Below are 12,594 nucleotides of genomic sequence, written 5' to 3' on the forward strand. Positions count from 1 at the left end.
AGTATGAACTTACTTATTCCGACAAATAAAACACTGTCTTTTGTTGTTTTCAGAGAATTTTTGTGATCTCCAACTAACACGTAATTGTAATTTGCGAAAAAAGAAAAGAAAAAAAAGCTTAATATTTGAATTGATTAGTTGGCTAAATAGCCTACCTTGTAAAGGTTTTCATGTTCCAAAATTATAAATTATTCATATATACAATATAATATTATGTTTTTGTATTACTAATCAACGATATTTATTAAAACAAATTCGACAATACAATGAAATCGTGTACATATTATAGATACGAAAAGAGTTGTTAAACATAATACAAAGAGAGAAAACTAAAATGAACAGAAATTACACAAACAAATTCTTGTGGTTAAATTATAAAGATTCAAAATTGTTTCAACACGCAACTATTTTGTTTCATAGTGACATATAGATAAAAACGATAAAAAAGGAAATAAATTCCTATATAGAATATTCCTAAAAAAGAAGAAAACGCATATATGGAATAAAAAAAATATCAATAACAAAAGCAATTTTTTTATTTAAAATTATTGTATTTGTAATAAAAGAATTCAATTAATACCCACGCTAAGAAATTACTTTAATAAAAAAAGCATTGTATTCATAAAAAAATTCAATCCTTACTCGCGCAAAAACGCGCTGAGAAGTTGATATATATATATATATAACGTTTTTTTTTTTTTTTTTCCGCAAGGGATCACTTCTAACTTCTCCTTCATTAGTGTCCATTTTACAAAATGTATTTAAATCTAACCAAAAAAAAATGGTTCAAATTTTGTTGTCCTAAACTTTAAACTTGAAGGCATCCTTTTGACTAGAAAGTAATTTTATGTAATTGAAGGTCCTGGATTAGTCAAACAAATGTGGACAAAGGACTATTTAGACAAAAGCGAGAATCCCAAATTTGAAGGCGAAAACAAAAAGAGAGAAGCTCGTTGTCAAGGCCAACACCACCTCCTCCCTCCCTCCTCCCCCGCATTCACATGCATAAACACCCCCCCTCCTCCCTCCGTTTCTCACTCTCCTCCACCGTCCACAGCTCTCTCCTCTCTCTCTCTCTCTCCTCTCTCTTTATCTCTCTTTGAATTTGCAATCGGAATTAGCTGCCGAACCAGCAGGCACTGAAAATCTCAGATTTGGTGATTAATGGCGGGGAACGATTGGATAAACAGTTACCTGGAGGCGATTCTGGACGTGGGCCCGGGACTAGTCGACGACGCCAAGTCCTCGCTGCTGCTCCGGGAGAGAGGACACTTCAGTCCCACCCGATACTTCGTCGAGGAGGTCATCACCGGCTTCGATGAGACCGATCTCCATCGCTCCTGGGTTCGCGTAAGTCTCACTCTCTCTCTCTCTCCTTTATTTCTCTCTCTAAATTCTGTTTCTGCTCTGTTTTCTGTTTGATTGATGATGATGGGTGGGAATCAATGGCAGGCTGCGGCGACGAGGAGTCCACAGGAGAGGAACACTAGATTGGAGAATCTGTGCTGGCGGATTTGGAACTTGGCCCGCCAGAAGAAGCAGGTTTGTTGCTTTTCGCTTACGTTTTGGCTTGAAAATTTTCAATATAGATTGTTCTTCGTGCGATTTGTGCCTGTTTGATTCGTGTGCTGATAGCTTGCAAGCTAAGATTGCTGGATGTGTGTTCTTGCATTAGTGTATAATAATTTTTCTGAGTGTGCTAAATCCAATGTTTGATATAAAAATTGAGATTGCTGGATGTGTGTTCTTGCATTATTGTATAATAATTTTTCTGAGTGTGCTAAATCCAATGTTTGATATAAAAATTGTTCCTTTTAATTTCTAATTGTTACTATGTACTAATTGTTCGTAGGGTCTTGTCAATTTTGGAATTTGGAAATTGCTGATACATGAATACGTATTAATTAACGAATGAGACAGTAATTTTTGGTGGAAAACAAAAGAAAGAGAAGAGAATACTTACGACCATTTTGTTTAAATGTGATTTAACGAATGAGACGGTAACCTTTGGTGGAAAACGAAAGAAAGAGAAGAGAAAACTTATGACCAATTTGTTTAATGCGATTTAACAAATGAGACGGTAATTTTCGGTGGAAAATGAAAGAAAGAGAAGAGAAAACTTATGAATATTTATTTATTTTTCCTTCTCATTGTCTATTCTTCTGCAGCTTGAGGGAGAAGAAGCTCAACGGATGGCGAAACGCCGCCTTGAACGTGAAAGAGGTCGCAGAGAAGCTACTGCTGATATGTCTGAAGACTTGTCCGAGGGAGAGAAGGGAGATTTGGTGAGTGACATATCAGCTCATGGTGATAGTCACAGAAGCAAACTGCCTAGAATTAACTCCGTTGACGCAATGGAGACATGGATTAGTCAGCAGAAGGGGAAAAAGCTATATATTGTACTAATAAGGCATGAACTGAACTTTAGTTTTGTAAGTTTTGCATGGGGCGTCTTAAATGATAATATTAGTTGATACAACCATGCTTTCAGTATTTAACGGAAGCATGGGGATGATTGTTTAACTAGCTGCTGCAGAATTTTTCTGTTTTCATAATAATGTTTTTGACAACAAGTATTCGTGCAGCCTTCATGGTCTTATACGAGGTGAACAAATGGAGCTCGGTCGGGACTCTGACACTGGTGGTCAGGTAATATTTTGTTGTTAATGTGGTTTCACTTCCAGTCCCGGTTTGCACTGTGCATTTGTTGTTTGATATAAAAATACATTTTGTAGTAGCTTATATAGCTACCTGCATAATGCTGGGTTTATATTCCATGTAGGTTAAGTATGTAGTAGAACTTGCAAGGGCTTTGGGTACCACACCAGGAGTGTACCGAGTTGATCTACTAACAAGACAAGTGTCTTCGCCGGATATAGACTGGAGTTATGGTGAGCCCACAGAGATGCTGACTCCAATAAATACAGAAGGTTTTGAAGAAGAGATGGGGGAGAGCAGTGGTTCTTATATCATTCGTATACCATTCGGTCCCAAAGATAAATACATTCCCAAGGAAGAACTCTGGCCACACATACCTGAATTTGTTGATGGTGCATTGAACCACATAATGCAAATGTCCAAAGTTTTGGGTGAACAAGTTGGTGGTGGGAAGCCAGTCTGGCCTGTTGCCATCCATGGGCATTATGCAGATGCTGGTGACTCAGCTGCTCTTCTCTCTGGTGCTTTAAATGTACCGATGCTTTTTACTGGCCACTCACTTGGCCGAGATAAGTTGGAGCAACTTTTAAAGCAAGGCCGACTTTCAAGAGATGAGATCAACAAAACATATAAAATAATGCGTCGGATAGAGGCTGAGGAGTTAGCCCTTGATGCGTCTGAAATAGTTATTACCAGCACTAGACAGGAGATAGAAGAGCAATGGCGGTTGTATGATGGTTTTGATCCTATACTGGAGCGTAAACTACGAGCTAGGATCAGGCGCAATGTGAGCTGTTATGGAAGGTCCATGCCCCGCATGGTGGTAAGTACTGAGATCTTCTTTCATATTCTTGTTGAGTGCTTTTCCAAACTCTAGGGGAGCACTTGAAAAATTGGTCCAATATGAGTGGGGTATGCTTCTGAGCATTTTTTTTTTCTTGCTACTCTTAGCAGCACTGTTTTAAGGTCTATGTACTCGTGGCTTGCTCGTTTTATATACATATCTTATAAATTAGTATCTCTGTGCAGATAATTCCTCCTGGAATGGAGTTCCATCATATTGTTCCGCATGATAGTGATATGGATGCTGAAACAGAAGCAAATGAAGACCATCCTACTTCTCCAGACCCACCTATTTGGTCGGAGGTGCTAGTTATTCTTTATTCATTTTACTCTGATTTTTTTCAGAGATATAGCTGATCAGTCAGTTTTGATGTGTCCTGCTTTGTAATTTTCAACCCTTTTGTTTTCATGAATTATGCATTGACTGGTGCCAACTGAATTTTTTCATGATGCAGATAATGCGTTTCTTTACCAATCCTCGCAAGCCTATGATTCTTGCCCTTGCTAGACCAGATCCAAAAAAGAACATCACAACTTTGGTCAAAGCATTTGGGGAATGTCGTCCACTAAGAGAGCTTGCTAACCTTGTATGTTAGAATCCTTAATGGCATTTTCTTGCTGTAGATACCTTTGTGTTTTATCTGACCAGCTGATTCGCTTTGTTGCTGAGCCAATGACATTTGGTTAACCTTTTTCTTTTCCTCTGTACTCTCTACTCTGCAGACACTCATTATGGGTAACCGCGATGGAATTGATGAAATGTCAAGCACAAGTGCTTCTCTTCTTCTCTCAGTGCTCAAGCTTATTGACAAATATGATTTGTATGGGCAAGTCGCATACCCCAAACACCACAAACAGTCTGATGTTCCCGAGATATATCGCCTAGCAGCAAAGACAAAGGTACCTATTGTTGTTTAGAATCTAGAAATGGGAAGTAAACTTAATTATATGTGCACTCTATATAGGAAAAAGTGAAACTTAATTATATGTGCACTCTATATAGGAAAAAGTGAAACACTGTTATAGATCTTCCACTAACATGGTTTTGTGCAGTGTGCATTTGGATTTACTTTTTTTTCCTTTGTTTTGACTCTTTTCTACACAACTCATGCAAGGGTTTATTTTACTGTACTTGTTTATATCTTTTGCCATTCAATTTTTTCCCAAGTGTTCAACATTGTATACCTGCAGTGCTCTTGTAGAATTATTTTTAATTTGTAGCTACAGAAACTTTACTATTATTCTTACTTTATTGTGGCAATTAGGTTAATATTATTAGCTATTATTTCATACCAACTGGTCCTATTAATGCTCTTCTGCTTTTTAACTTAAACGTACTGTAGAAACTTTCTCTCATTTTTCTTAAGTCTATCATCACCACTGTGAGAAGTAGGTTTGGCTGTTTCTTTCAATCCTGCCTCTGCCATGCTACTTGCTTTGACTGCTGACTGGAGATTGCCTTAGCTCTTGGCATTTGGTTTGCTGGTTGTGCTGTCCCAGGTTCTTGATGGTTGTTTAAATATTTCATTTTAATCCTTTTTGCAGGGTGTTTTCATTAATCCAGCTTTCATTGAGCCCTTTGGACTCACTTTAATTGAGGTGCGAGTCTAAAACTTATGACTTATGAGGAGTTGTGTGCTATTTGACTATTTATGATTTCTTGTTCTTTTTTCACGAATGAGTTTAACTTCTGCTCTTTCATTGTACAGGCAGCTGCTCATGGTTTACCTATTGTTGCCACAAAAAATGGAGGCCCTGTTGATATACATCAGGTATGCCTGCTCATTGGTCGTAAAGAATTAATAGAAGGTTTTACATGTATTTTACAATTTACATAGACTAGTCATTGGAATTCAAAAACTGATTGGAGCTGTTTCTGCAGGTACTTGACAATGGTCTTCTTATTGATCCTCATGATCAGCAGTCTATTGCTGATGCTCTCCTGAAGCTTGTTGCTGATAAGCAGCTTTGGGCAAGATGTCGGCAGAATGGGTTGAAGAACATTCACCTATTTTCGTGGCCTGAGCACTGCAAAACTTATCTATCCCGAATAGCCAGTGTCAAACAGAGGCAACCACATTGGCAGAGAAGTGAGGATGGAGGAGGCACTTCAGAATCAGATTCCCCAAGTGATTCCTTGAGAGATATACAAGATTTATCTTTGAACTTGAAGTTTTCAATGGATGGAGAAAAAAGCGGAACTAGTGTAAATGATAGTTTAGATTCTGAAGGAAATACTGCTGATAGAAGGAGTAAAATAGAGAGTGCTGTTTTGGCATGGTCAAAGGGTATTTCGAGGGACACGCGGAAGGCTGGGTTCTCAGAGAAAGCAGACCATAACAGTGCTGGAAAGTTCCCAGTTTTGAGGAGGAGGAAACATCTTATTGTCATTTCTGTGGATTGTGAAACCATCACAGAACTTAATGAAATTACAAAAAATATTTTTGAGGCTATGGGAAAGGAGAAGGCTGAAGGCTCTGTAGGATTCATATTGTCAACATCCTTGACCATAATCGAGATACGTTCATTTCTGGTTTCAGGGGGCTTGAACCCTAATGATTTTGATGCATATATTTGCAACAGTGGCAGTGATCTCTACTATCCATCTATTAATTCTGAGGAGCGCCCCTTTGTGGTCGACTTTTATTATCATTCACACATTGAATACCGTTGGGGTGGAGAAGGATTGAGGAAGACATTGGTACGCTGGGCAACTTCAATTAATGATAAGAAGACTGGGAGTGAGGAGATTGTTTCTGCAGCTGATCAACTTTCAACCGACTATTGTTATGCTTTCAAAGTGCAGACGCCAGGAAAGGTAAGTGTTCATCAATTTTGATTCTGGATGAGTTTGGTATGAATTCTTAAATTAATGATAAAAATGCTTGGTACATTGGTACATTAGTACACTGGGCAACTTCAATTAATTATAAAAATGACCCTCGATTTTTTATTGAAGCATGTAATATCTTATAGTGTATTACATTGGATTTATATCATTGGAAATTCTTTTATTTTATCTCTGCAGCTACCCTCGGTAAAGGAGCTCCGGAAGGTGCTGAGGATTCAGGCTTTACGGTGCCATGTAATTTACTGCCAAAACGGGACCAGAGTGAACGTTATTCCAGTATTGGCATCTCGTTCTCAAGCCCTCAGGTACAGTATTTATGCATAACTTCTTTCAAGCACATCTATTCTTATCTAAACTATTGAGTTAATTTATAGTGACTTTTCGCTTTATGGTTTATCTGACAAGAATGAACTCATCACGTCCACGGTAAAAGTCTAGTAGAATCTAATTACATATATAACTTAAAAGTAATAAAGTGAATGCTTACGTCCTGTTGTCGACAAATCCAAATGATTATTGGTTTAGTAAAATTGTAAAACTGCTTTGAAATTGCTTTTGAATCTTTGAACACTGAAACAAGCATTTGTTTCAGGTATTTATATCTCCGATGGGGGGTAGACTTATCGAAAGTAGTGGTCGTCGCTGGAGAATGCGGGGATACAGACTACGAAGGGTTGCTTGGTGGACTGCACAAAAGTGTAGTACTGAAGGGAGTTGCCAGCAATGCAATCAGTCAACTCCACACGAACCGAAACTACCCTCTATCCGATGTCCTGGCACTTGACACCCCCAACATAGTTCAAACCAGTGAAGGTTGCGGGAGCAACGATATCCGTGCTTCCTTGGAGAAACTAGGAGTTCTCAAGAACTAGAAATGTGTATTATTTGTAAAGCCTTCCCCATAAGCAGTTTTTTGTTCTATATCTTGAACCCTTTGCGTTCTGCCCCCCGAAAAATTGTCTGCCGGGGGATTCGACATAAGGCTCAATACTTTTCATCAAGTTTGAACCTTTAGTTACTTTCTGGCTATATTTTAGTTAAGAAATAAAAGTACGCAACATGCGTGGAGTTTTCGAGGAGGATGCTCTCTCTGTCCCTGCGATTTCATATTTTCATCCAGAGCTTGCTTTTACTTAGCTGTTCATGTCAAGACATAAAACCAGGAGGGCAATTTCCACGGGATGAGTACATCGTTATAGTGGCGTGTGGTTACACATAATATTTAGACAGGAGATGTTACAATTTTGGTGTATCCATATCATAGGATTCCTCTCTCTAAAAGTACATCATGAAATATGTGGATCTGGCTCACTATTTGTTTGTGGTCCTGTGGAGAAGATTTACATGAACTAAATTCATCGTTTTGTGGCGTTCAATTCAACAATATGCATTGCTATGTGAAAGAAAATTGCACTATTAGTTCCAGACGGTAATTGTGCTGAACCCGTTCCTTGGTAGTTTGGTAAATTGATTTCGCATAAGTTGCTTTCATGTTGATGATTGCAAAAGTGTGGGCCCCCTCAACAGGTACACGTGTTGAATTGCCATTGCCAAACTTCCCTGGAAGGGCATGCGTCCGTAGGTACACGTGTTGGAGTGGCAAAATAATAATAATAATAATAATAATAATAATAATAATAATAATACCAAATTATTATTTTTGTTTGGTCAAAATCAAATTTATTTTATTATTAGTACAGAAAAATAATAGAAACAGCTGAGCTTCCCACACCAGAATCTGAATGTACTAGATTCATCTCCAATTTGTTTAAACAAAAAGCATTATGAATTGAAAATCCAAATTTTCTTGGAAGTTGTTAACCAACGTTATCTCACGAATAATGCTAAGTAGATTTAATTTTTACTATTTAGATTAAATTTGTAAATTATGTTATGTGTCACTAATAAATAACAATCCAATCATAAAAACTACGTCGTATAAAATTTAGTTTAAATAATTAGTCTCCCTAGCATTATTTTTAACTCACAAGTGTTTTATTTCTTCGTAAATATGAAATATTCAAAATATTGACATGCCTAAACTTAAAATACTTCATAAATCAAAACCAATATATCATTTTTTATCTTGACCAAAAAAACATAAGTGCTTTTCGATGTAAGGAAATAAAGACAAATAAAAGTATGCTTGTAAGTTAATAGTTAGGTTGGTAAGAATGACAGTATCAATGGTGTGTAAGATAACGAGTAGGACCGTAGGAATTATAAAACAAAAATTCGAGGTTCGAAACTCTTATTTTTTTCACTAAAAAACAAGTAGTTAGGTTTGTACATGAAAAAAAAGGACAAAAAAGTAGTTAGGTCAATTTAAGGTGAAATAACTTATCATTGACCATCCACAATTTTAGAAGCAACGAGGTTATTTTTCATACAAATGTGTTACTGAAACCATGCATCGATCGATCCACGAGCCATAAGATTTACGTATATACATTTATTATTTTTAAGGCATTTTTAAGCTAAAATGATAAATGAGATTAACATATCTTTTACTTTAGTCCCTGAGATGCAATAAAGTAACAACTATACCTTTAATTTTTGTCAAAACATTTTAACCCATTGTTTATAAAATGTAAGGTATTTTTATTATTTTGGTCCTTATTTAATAGATAATTTTCATGGAAGACTAAAATGATTGACAGTGGAAAAACTCATGGACCACTTATATCGATTTCGAATATCAAATACTAAAGTCAAGAGTTAATGCCAATTTTAGACACTATTTTGATGACTAAAATGTCTTTTTAATTAATATACTGATGAGTAATGTGAAATTGAGAATTAAACCAAATTAAAAGGGGATTTTTATGTAAATTGGTTGATCAGTTAGGCTTGGTGTGAACGTAATGAAAATATGGTTAACCAATTTGTAAGATTCTTCCTAGAAAGACCAGGCAAAGACGTCATGCATTCTTAATGGTTTAGGTATGGATTGCTGAACCAACTAACCATGCCTAGCTAGCTGCTCACCCCATGCAAAAAATTCTTCCATCTACTAATAATACTACACACGTTATTCGACTCAAATTATAACACGTAAATTTATTTTACTATGTTATTCACACATCATAACACATAAGGTACTATCACACGTGGCTTATGTTTCTGATATCCATAAAAATGTCTTTGTCAATGTCTAACCATTTTTTTTTTTCATTTCTTGTAATCGAAACCCTAAAAATTTAATTGAATGTTTGGCGGTTGGTAGGTGCAGTTGTGCAACCTCCAACTGCACTAAATAGGCAGCCCCGATATCCCATCCAATCATCTCCCCTTCTTCAAAACCATAACCCCGTCCCTCTTCATATAAATTTTGTCACCCTACAAGCCCAATTTCTCTCTCTCCATCGTTCTCTCTCTGAAGCGAAAGCCTCCTCCCTCCACAACCTCCTTGTGATTATTTTGTCCGGCGACAATGAGTCCCAAGGAAGGAGGAGCTCTTGCCAGGAAGAGATATTCATCAAAACAAACAGCTTCTTCTCCCACGTCTGCCAAACAAGAAGAAGAAATGAAGAACCATCAAAACCTAGTCCGTAACATCTCTTCTGCAGACAATATTAAGAACAAGAGGAAGAAGAAGAAGCAAAACAAGGCGAAACCGAAACGGTACGGGTTGATGTCGTATTGGGAGTTGCCGGAGTACATGAAGGACAATGAGTTCATACTCAATTATTACCGCGCTGATTGGCCTCTGGCGGAAGCCTTCTTCAGCGTGTTCCGGTGGCATAACGAAACCCTCAACGTTTGGACGTATGTTTTTTAATTTTGTTATGATCAATTCAAAATCTAAGTTAATTTATTCATCTGTTCATTAATCAAGCTAATTTTCATATTCTTTGATTTATTTTATTTTGTTTGATGGGTTTTCTTGTTCAATTTCGTTGAATTTGATTGTTACTTAAATTATGTTTTTTTTCTTATAAAAATTTTGGACATTTGTTTTGGAATTATTTGCAGGCATTTCATTGGGTTTGTTCTGTTTCTGGGTTTGACTATGGCGAATCTGTTGGAAGTGCCTCAGGTAGCGGATCTCCTTGCCTTTTTTTCCAGGTTTGTTGAGGATTTTTTTTCTTTATCTTTCTAATTCTGTTTTTGGCAACTTGGAATTTTTAAAACTAATTTTAAAATTAGAATGGATAATGACTGATCATAAAATTAGAAACTTAGCTTTTGGATTTTCTATCTTTTGTGGATAAATTTATTTTTAGACAAGCAATAGTGGGAAAATAAGGATTGAACATTATTCCATACATTAGTCTCAAAACTGCAAAACCCTATGATTTTAGAGTACATCAATTCATTAATATAAATTGCTAATCTAATTGTTGGGTGTGCTCTAAAAAATTTCAGGGAATTTAATAACAGCTAATTTTGGGCCATTTAAGAGACAATGTATATATGTGATGGTACACAATGATGTATACTATTTTAAGTATGATTAAGTACTTGATTAACAGTTGTAGCTGGGAAACTGTACTCTTAATAATGCAAATTAATTCATCAACTTCTCATTTAATTTGCATTTGTATGATGCAGGTCCACGCCTATTAGCGCAGTCACAAATGTCTCCCATGATTTCATTTCGGTATTTAACTTTAGCTTCTAATTAAGTTCCTAATCCTGTAACATTATTACTCGTATTTATGTGAGATCACTACTTCTTGTGATCACAATTTGTTTTATATATGATTTCGAAAATTAATACTAGAACTTTAACAGGGGATGACAACAAATCTTACTGATCTGAAGCAAATGACATCTCAGGATATGGAATTTGCATCATCAGTAGCATCACCTGAAATGGGCGTGACATATTGGCCATTTTATGTGTTCCTCGCCGGCTCTATGTTCTGCCTCCTCTCAAGCACCATTTGCCACCTCTTTTCATGTCACTCCCACCCATTAAACCTCATGCTCCTCCGCATCGACTACGCTGGCATCACCACCATGATCATCACCTCATTCTTCCCTCCAATCTACTACATCTTCCAATGCGACTCGCGCTGGCAGTTCATCTACCTCGGCGGCATAACGGTCATGGGCATTTTCACTATCGTGACATTGCTCTCGCCTAAGCTCTCAAGCAGCGAATTTCGCACATTTCGCGCCTTGTTGTTTGCTTCAATGGGGTTGTTTGGTATCATCCCTGCCATCCATGCCAGCGTTGTAAACTGGGGCAATCCAAAGCGCAACCTCACTCTAATGTTTGAAGCTGCCATGGCGTTTTTCTATTTGACGGGGACCGGATTTTATGTCACTCGGATTCCGGAGAGATGGAGGCCGGGGTGGTTTGATTTGGCAGGGCACAGCCATCAGATATTTCATGTTTTGGTGGTTTTGGGTGCGTTGGCGCATTATGGTGCAATTCTTGTAATGCTAGACTGGCGAAACAGCTTTGGATGTGACAGTAATTGAAATTTAATCACTATGTAACATATCAGCAAGAAGCAACTTTATTTATTTGCTTTTTATTTTTGGTTGTCTTAGGTTGAGGGTTGAGTCTGTGATTGAATTGTATTCATGGGGTAGGGGAAATTGTTATTGATTTGTTGATAGCCAGCTTAGAGAAAAGCTGAGGCTGTCATTGTGTTATTTCTTAGAAGAACTCCAGGAAAAAGGAAAAGTTGAAAAATTGTTGTCTGCGATTGATTTATTATTTTTTAAAATTGTCTACCACATCATATCAGTTTGTATACAGAATGCACATATATTGAATAATCAAATTGTACAAAGCTTGTTCACATATAAAACTTCTTTTCTTCACAACGTGTGGATACTAGAAGATGGTTACAAAAATATCTTAATTGGAATTAACAAGGTTCTCAGTTTCTCATCCAATAAAACGGAAACTGTACTAAGGAATTGAGAAATGATCGATATAGAGAGTTCGGTAACAAACCTAGATGAATATTGGACTGTTAGGTGACATGGATAGTCACACTCTTTGCATAAAATGACAACATATAAACAAATACATACACTCCTGGTGTAAGGTACATTTAGAGCAACTCCAGCGTTATAAAGGCCCCCTAGGGCAACTCACCATTGAATAGCCTTTAGTGAACAGTAACTGCCTTTAATAAACAGTAAGTACCTTTTGTATCTCCATCCCTTAGAGCAACTCCCGCGTTGCAAAGGCCCCTGGGGCAAGTCACTATTGAATAGCGTCCAATGAATAGTAACTACCTTTTGCATCTCCATCCCTACACTGAATAACCATGGCA

The 12,594-nt window shown here is 37.0% G+C and overlaps 2 protein-coding genes across 4 annotated transcripts; both read left to right on the top strand.

Annotated features, from left to right (window-relative positions):
- The first annotated feature begins 996 nt into the window (after positions 1 to 996).
- On the top strand, positions 997 to 7,459 carry LOC137733256 (probable sucrose-phosphate synthase 1). The gene is made up of 13 exons (XM_068472407.1): positions 997 to 1,350; positions 1,453 to 1,542; positions 2,169 to 2,410; positions 2,586 to 2,649; positions 2,783 to 3,481; positions 3,688 to 3,804; positions 3,957 to 4,088; positions 4,225 to 4,401; positions 5,047 to 5,100; positions 5,211 to 5,273; positions 5,384 to 6,319; positions 6,530 to 6,657; positions 6,945 to 7,459. Exons 1-13 carry the CDS (start codon positions 1,165 to 1,167, stop codon positions 7,222 to 7,224), a joined length of 3,168 nt encoding a protein of 1,055 aa, XP_068328508.1. The 5' UTR covers positions 997 to 1,164; the 3' UTR covers positions 7,225 to 7,459.
- Positions 7,460 to 9,557: 2,098 nt separating this feature from the next.
- On the top strand, positions 9,558 to 12,041 carry LOC137715683 (heptahelical transmembrane protein 1-like). 3 transcript variants are annotated; one of them, XM_068455016.1, is made up of 4 exons: positions 9,558 to 10,120; positions 10,328 to 10,420; positions 10,907 to 10,955; positions 11,090 to 12,041. In XM_068455016.1, the coding sequence occupies exons 1-4, from the start codon at positions 9,786 to 9,788 to the stop codon at positions 11,783 to 11,785; spliced, it is 1,173 nt and encodes a 390-aa protein (XP_068311117.1). In that variant the 5' UTR covers positions 9,558 to 9,785; the 3' UTR covers positions 11,786 to 12,041. The 3 variants fall into 3 exon arrangements, with proteins under 3 accessions (XP_068311117.1, XP_068311123.1, XP_068311129.1); XM_068455022.1 differs by having other exon boundaries at positions 11,120 to 12,041; XM_068455028.1 differs by having other exon boundaries at positions 11,135 to 12,041.
- The last annotated feature ends 553 nt before the right edge of the window (positions 12,042 to 12,594 follow it).

The sequence above is a fragment of the Pyrus communis genome, chromosome 1, assembly GCF_963583255.1.
Source record: "Pyrus communis chromosome 1, drPyrComm1.1, whole genome shotgun sequence".
Lineage (NCBI taxonomy): Eukaryota > Viridiplantae > Streptophyta > Magnoliopsida > Rosales > Rosaceae > Pyrus > Pyrus communis.

Excerpts from the sequence above, each read along its gene's own strand:
- LOC137733256 (XM_068472407.1), top strand. The coding sequence starts at position 1,165 with ATGGCGGGGAACGATTGGATAAACAGTTACCTGGAGGCGATTCTGGAC. Across the intron at positions 1,543-2,168 it reads TGGCCCGCCAGAAGAAGCAG|CTTGAGGGAGAAGAAGCTCA; the intron begins GTTTGTTGCTTT and ends ATTCTTCTGCAG. Across the intron at positions 2,411-2,585 it reads CTATATATTGTACTAATAAG|CCTTCATGGTCTTATACGAG; the intron begins GCATGAACTGAA and ends GTATTCGTGCAG.
- LOC137715683 (XM_068455016.1), top strand. The coding sequence starts at position 9,786 with ATGAGTCCCAAGGAAGGAGGAGCTCTTGCCAGGAAGAGATATTCATCA. Across the intron at positions 10,121-10,327 it reads GAAACCCTCAACGTTTGGAC|GCATTTCATTGGGTTTGTTC; the intron begins GTATGTTTTTTA and ends AATTATTTGCAG. Across the intron at positions 10,956-11,089 it reads TCTCCCATGATTTCATTTCG|GGGATGACAACAAATCTTAC; the intron begins GTATTTAACTTT and ends GAACTTTAACAG.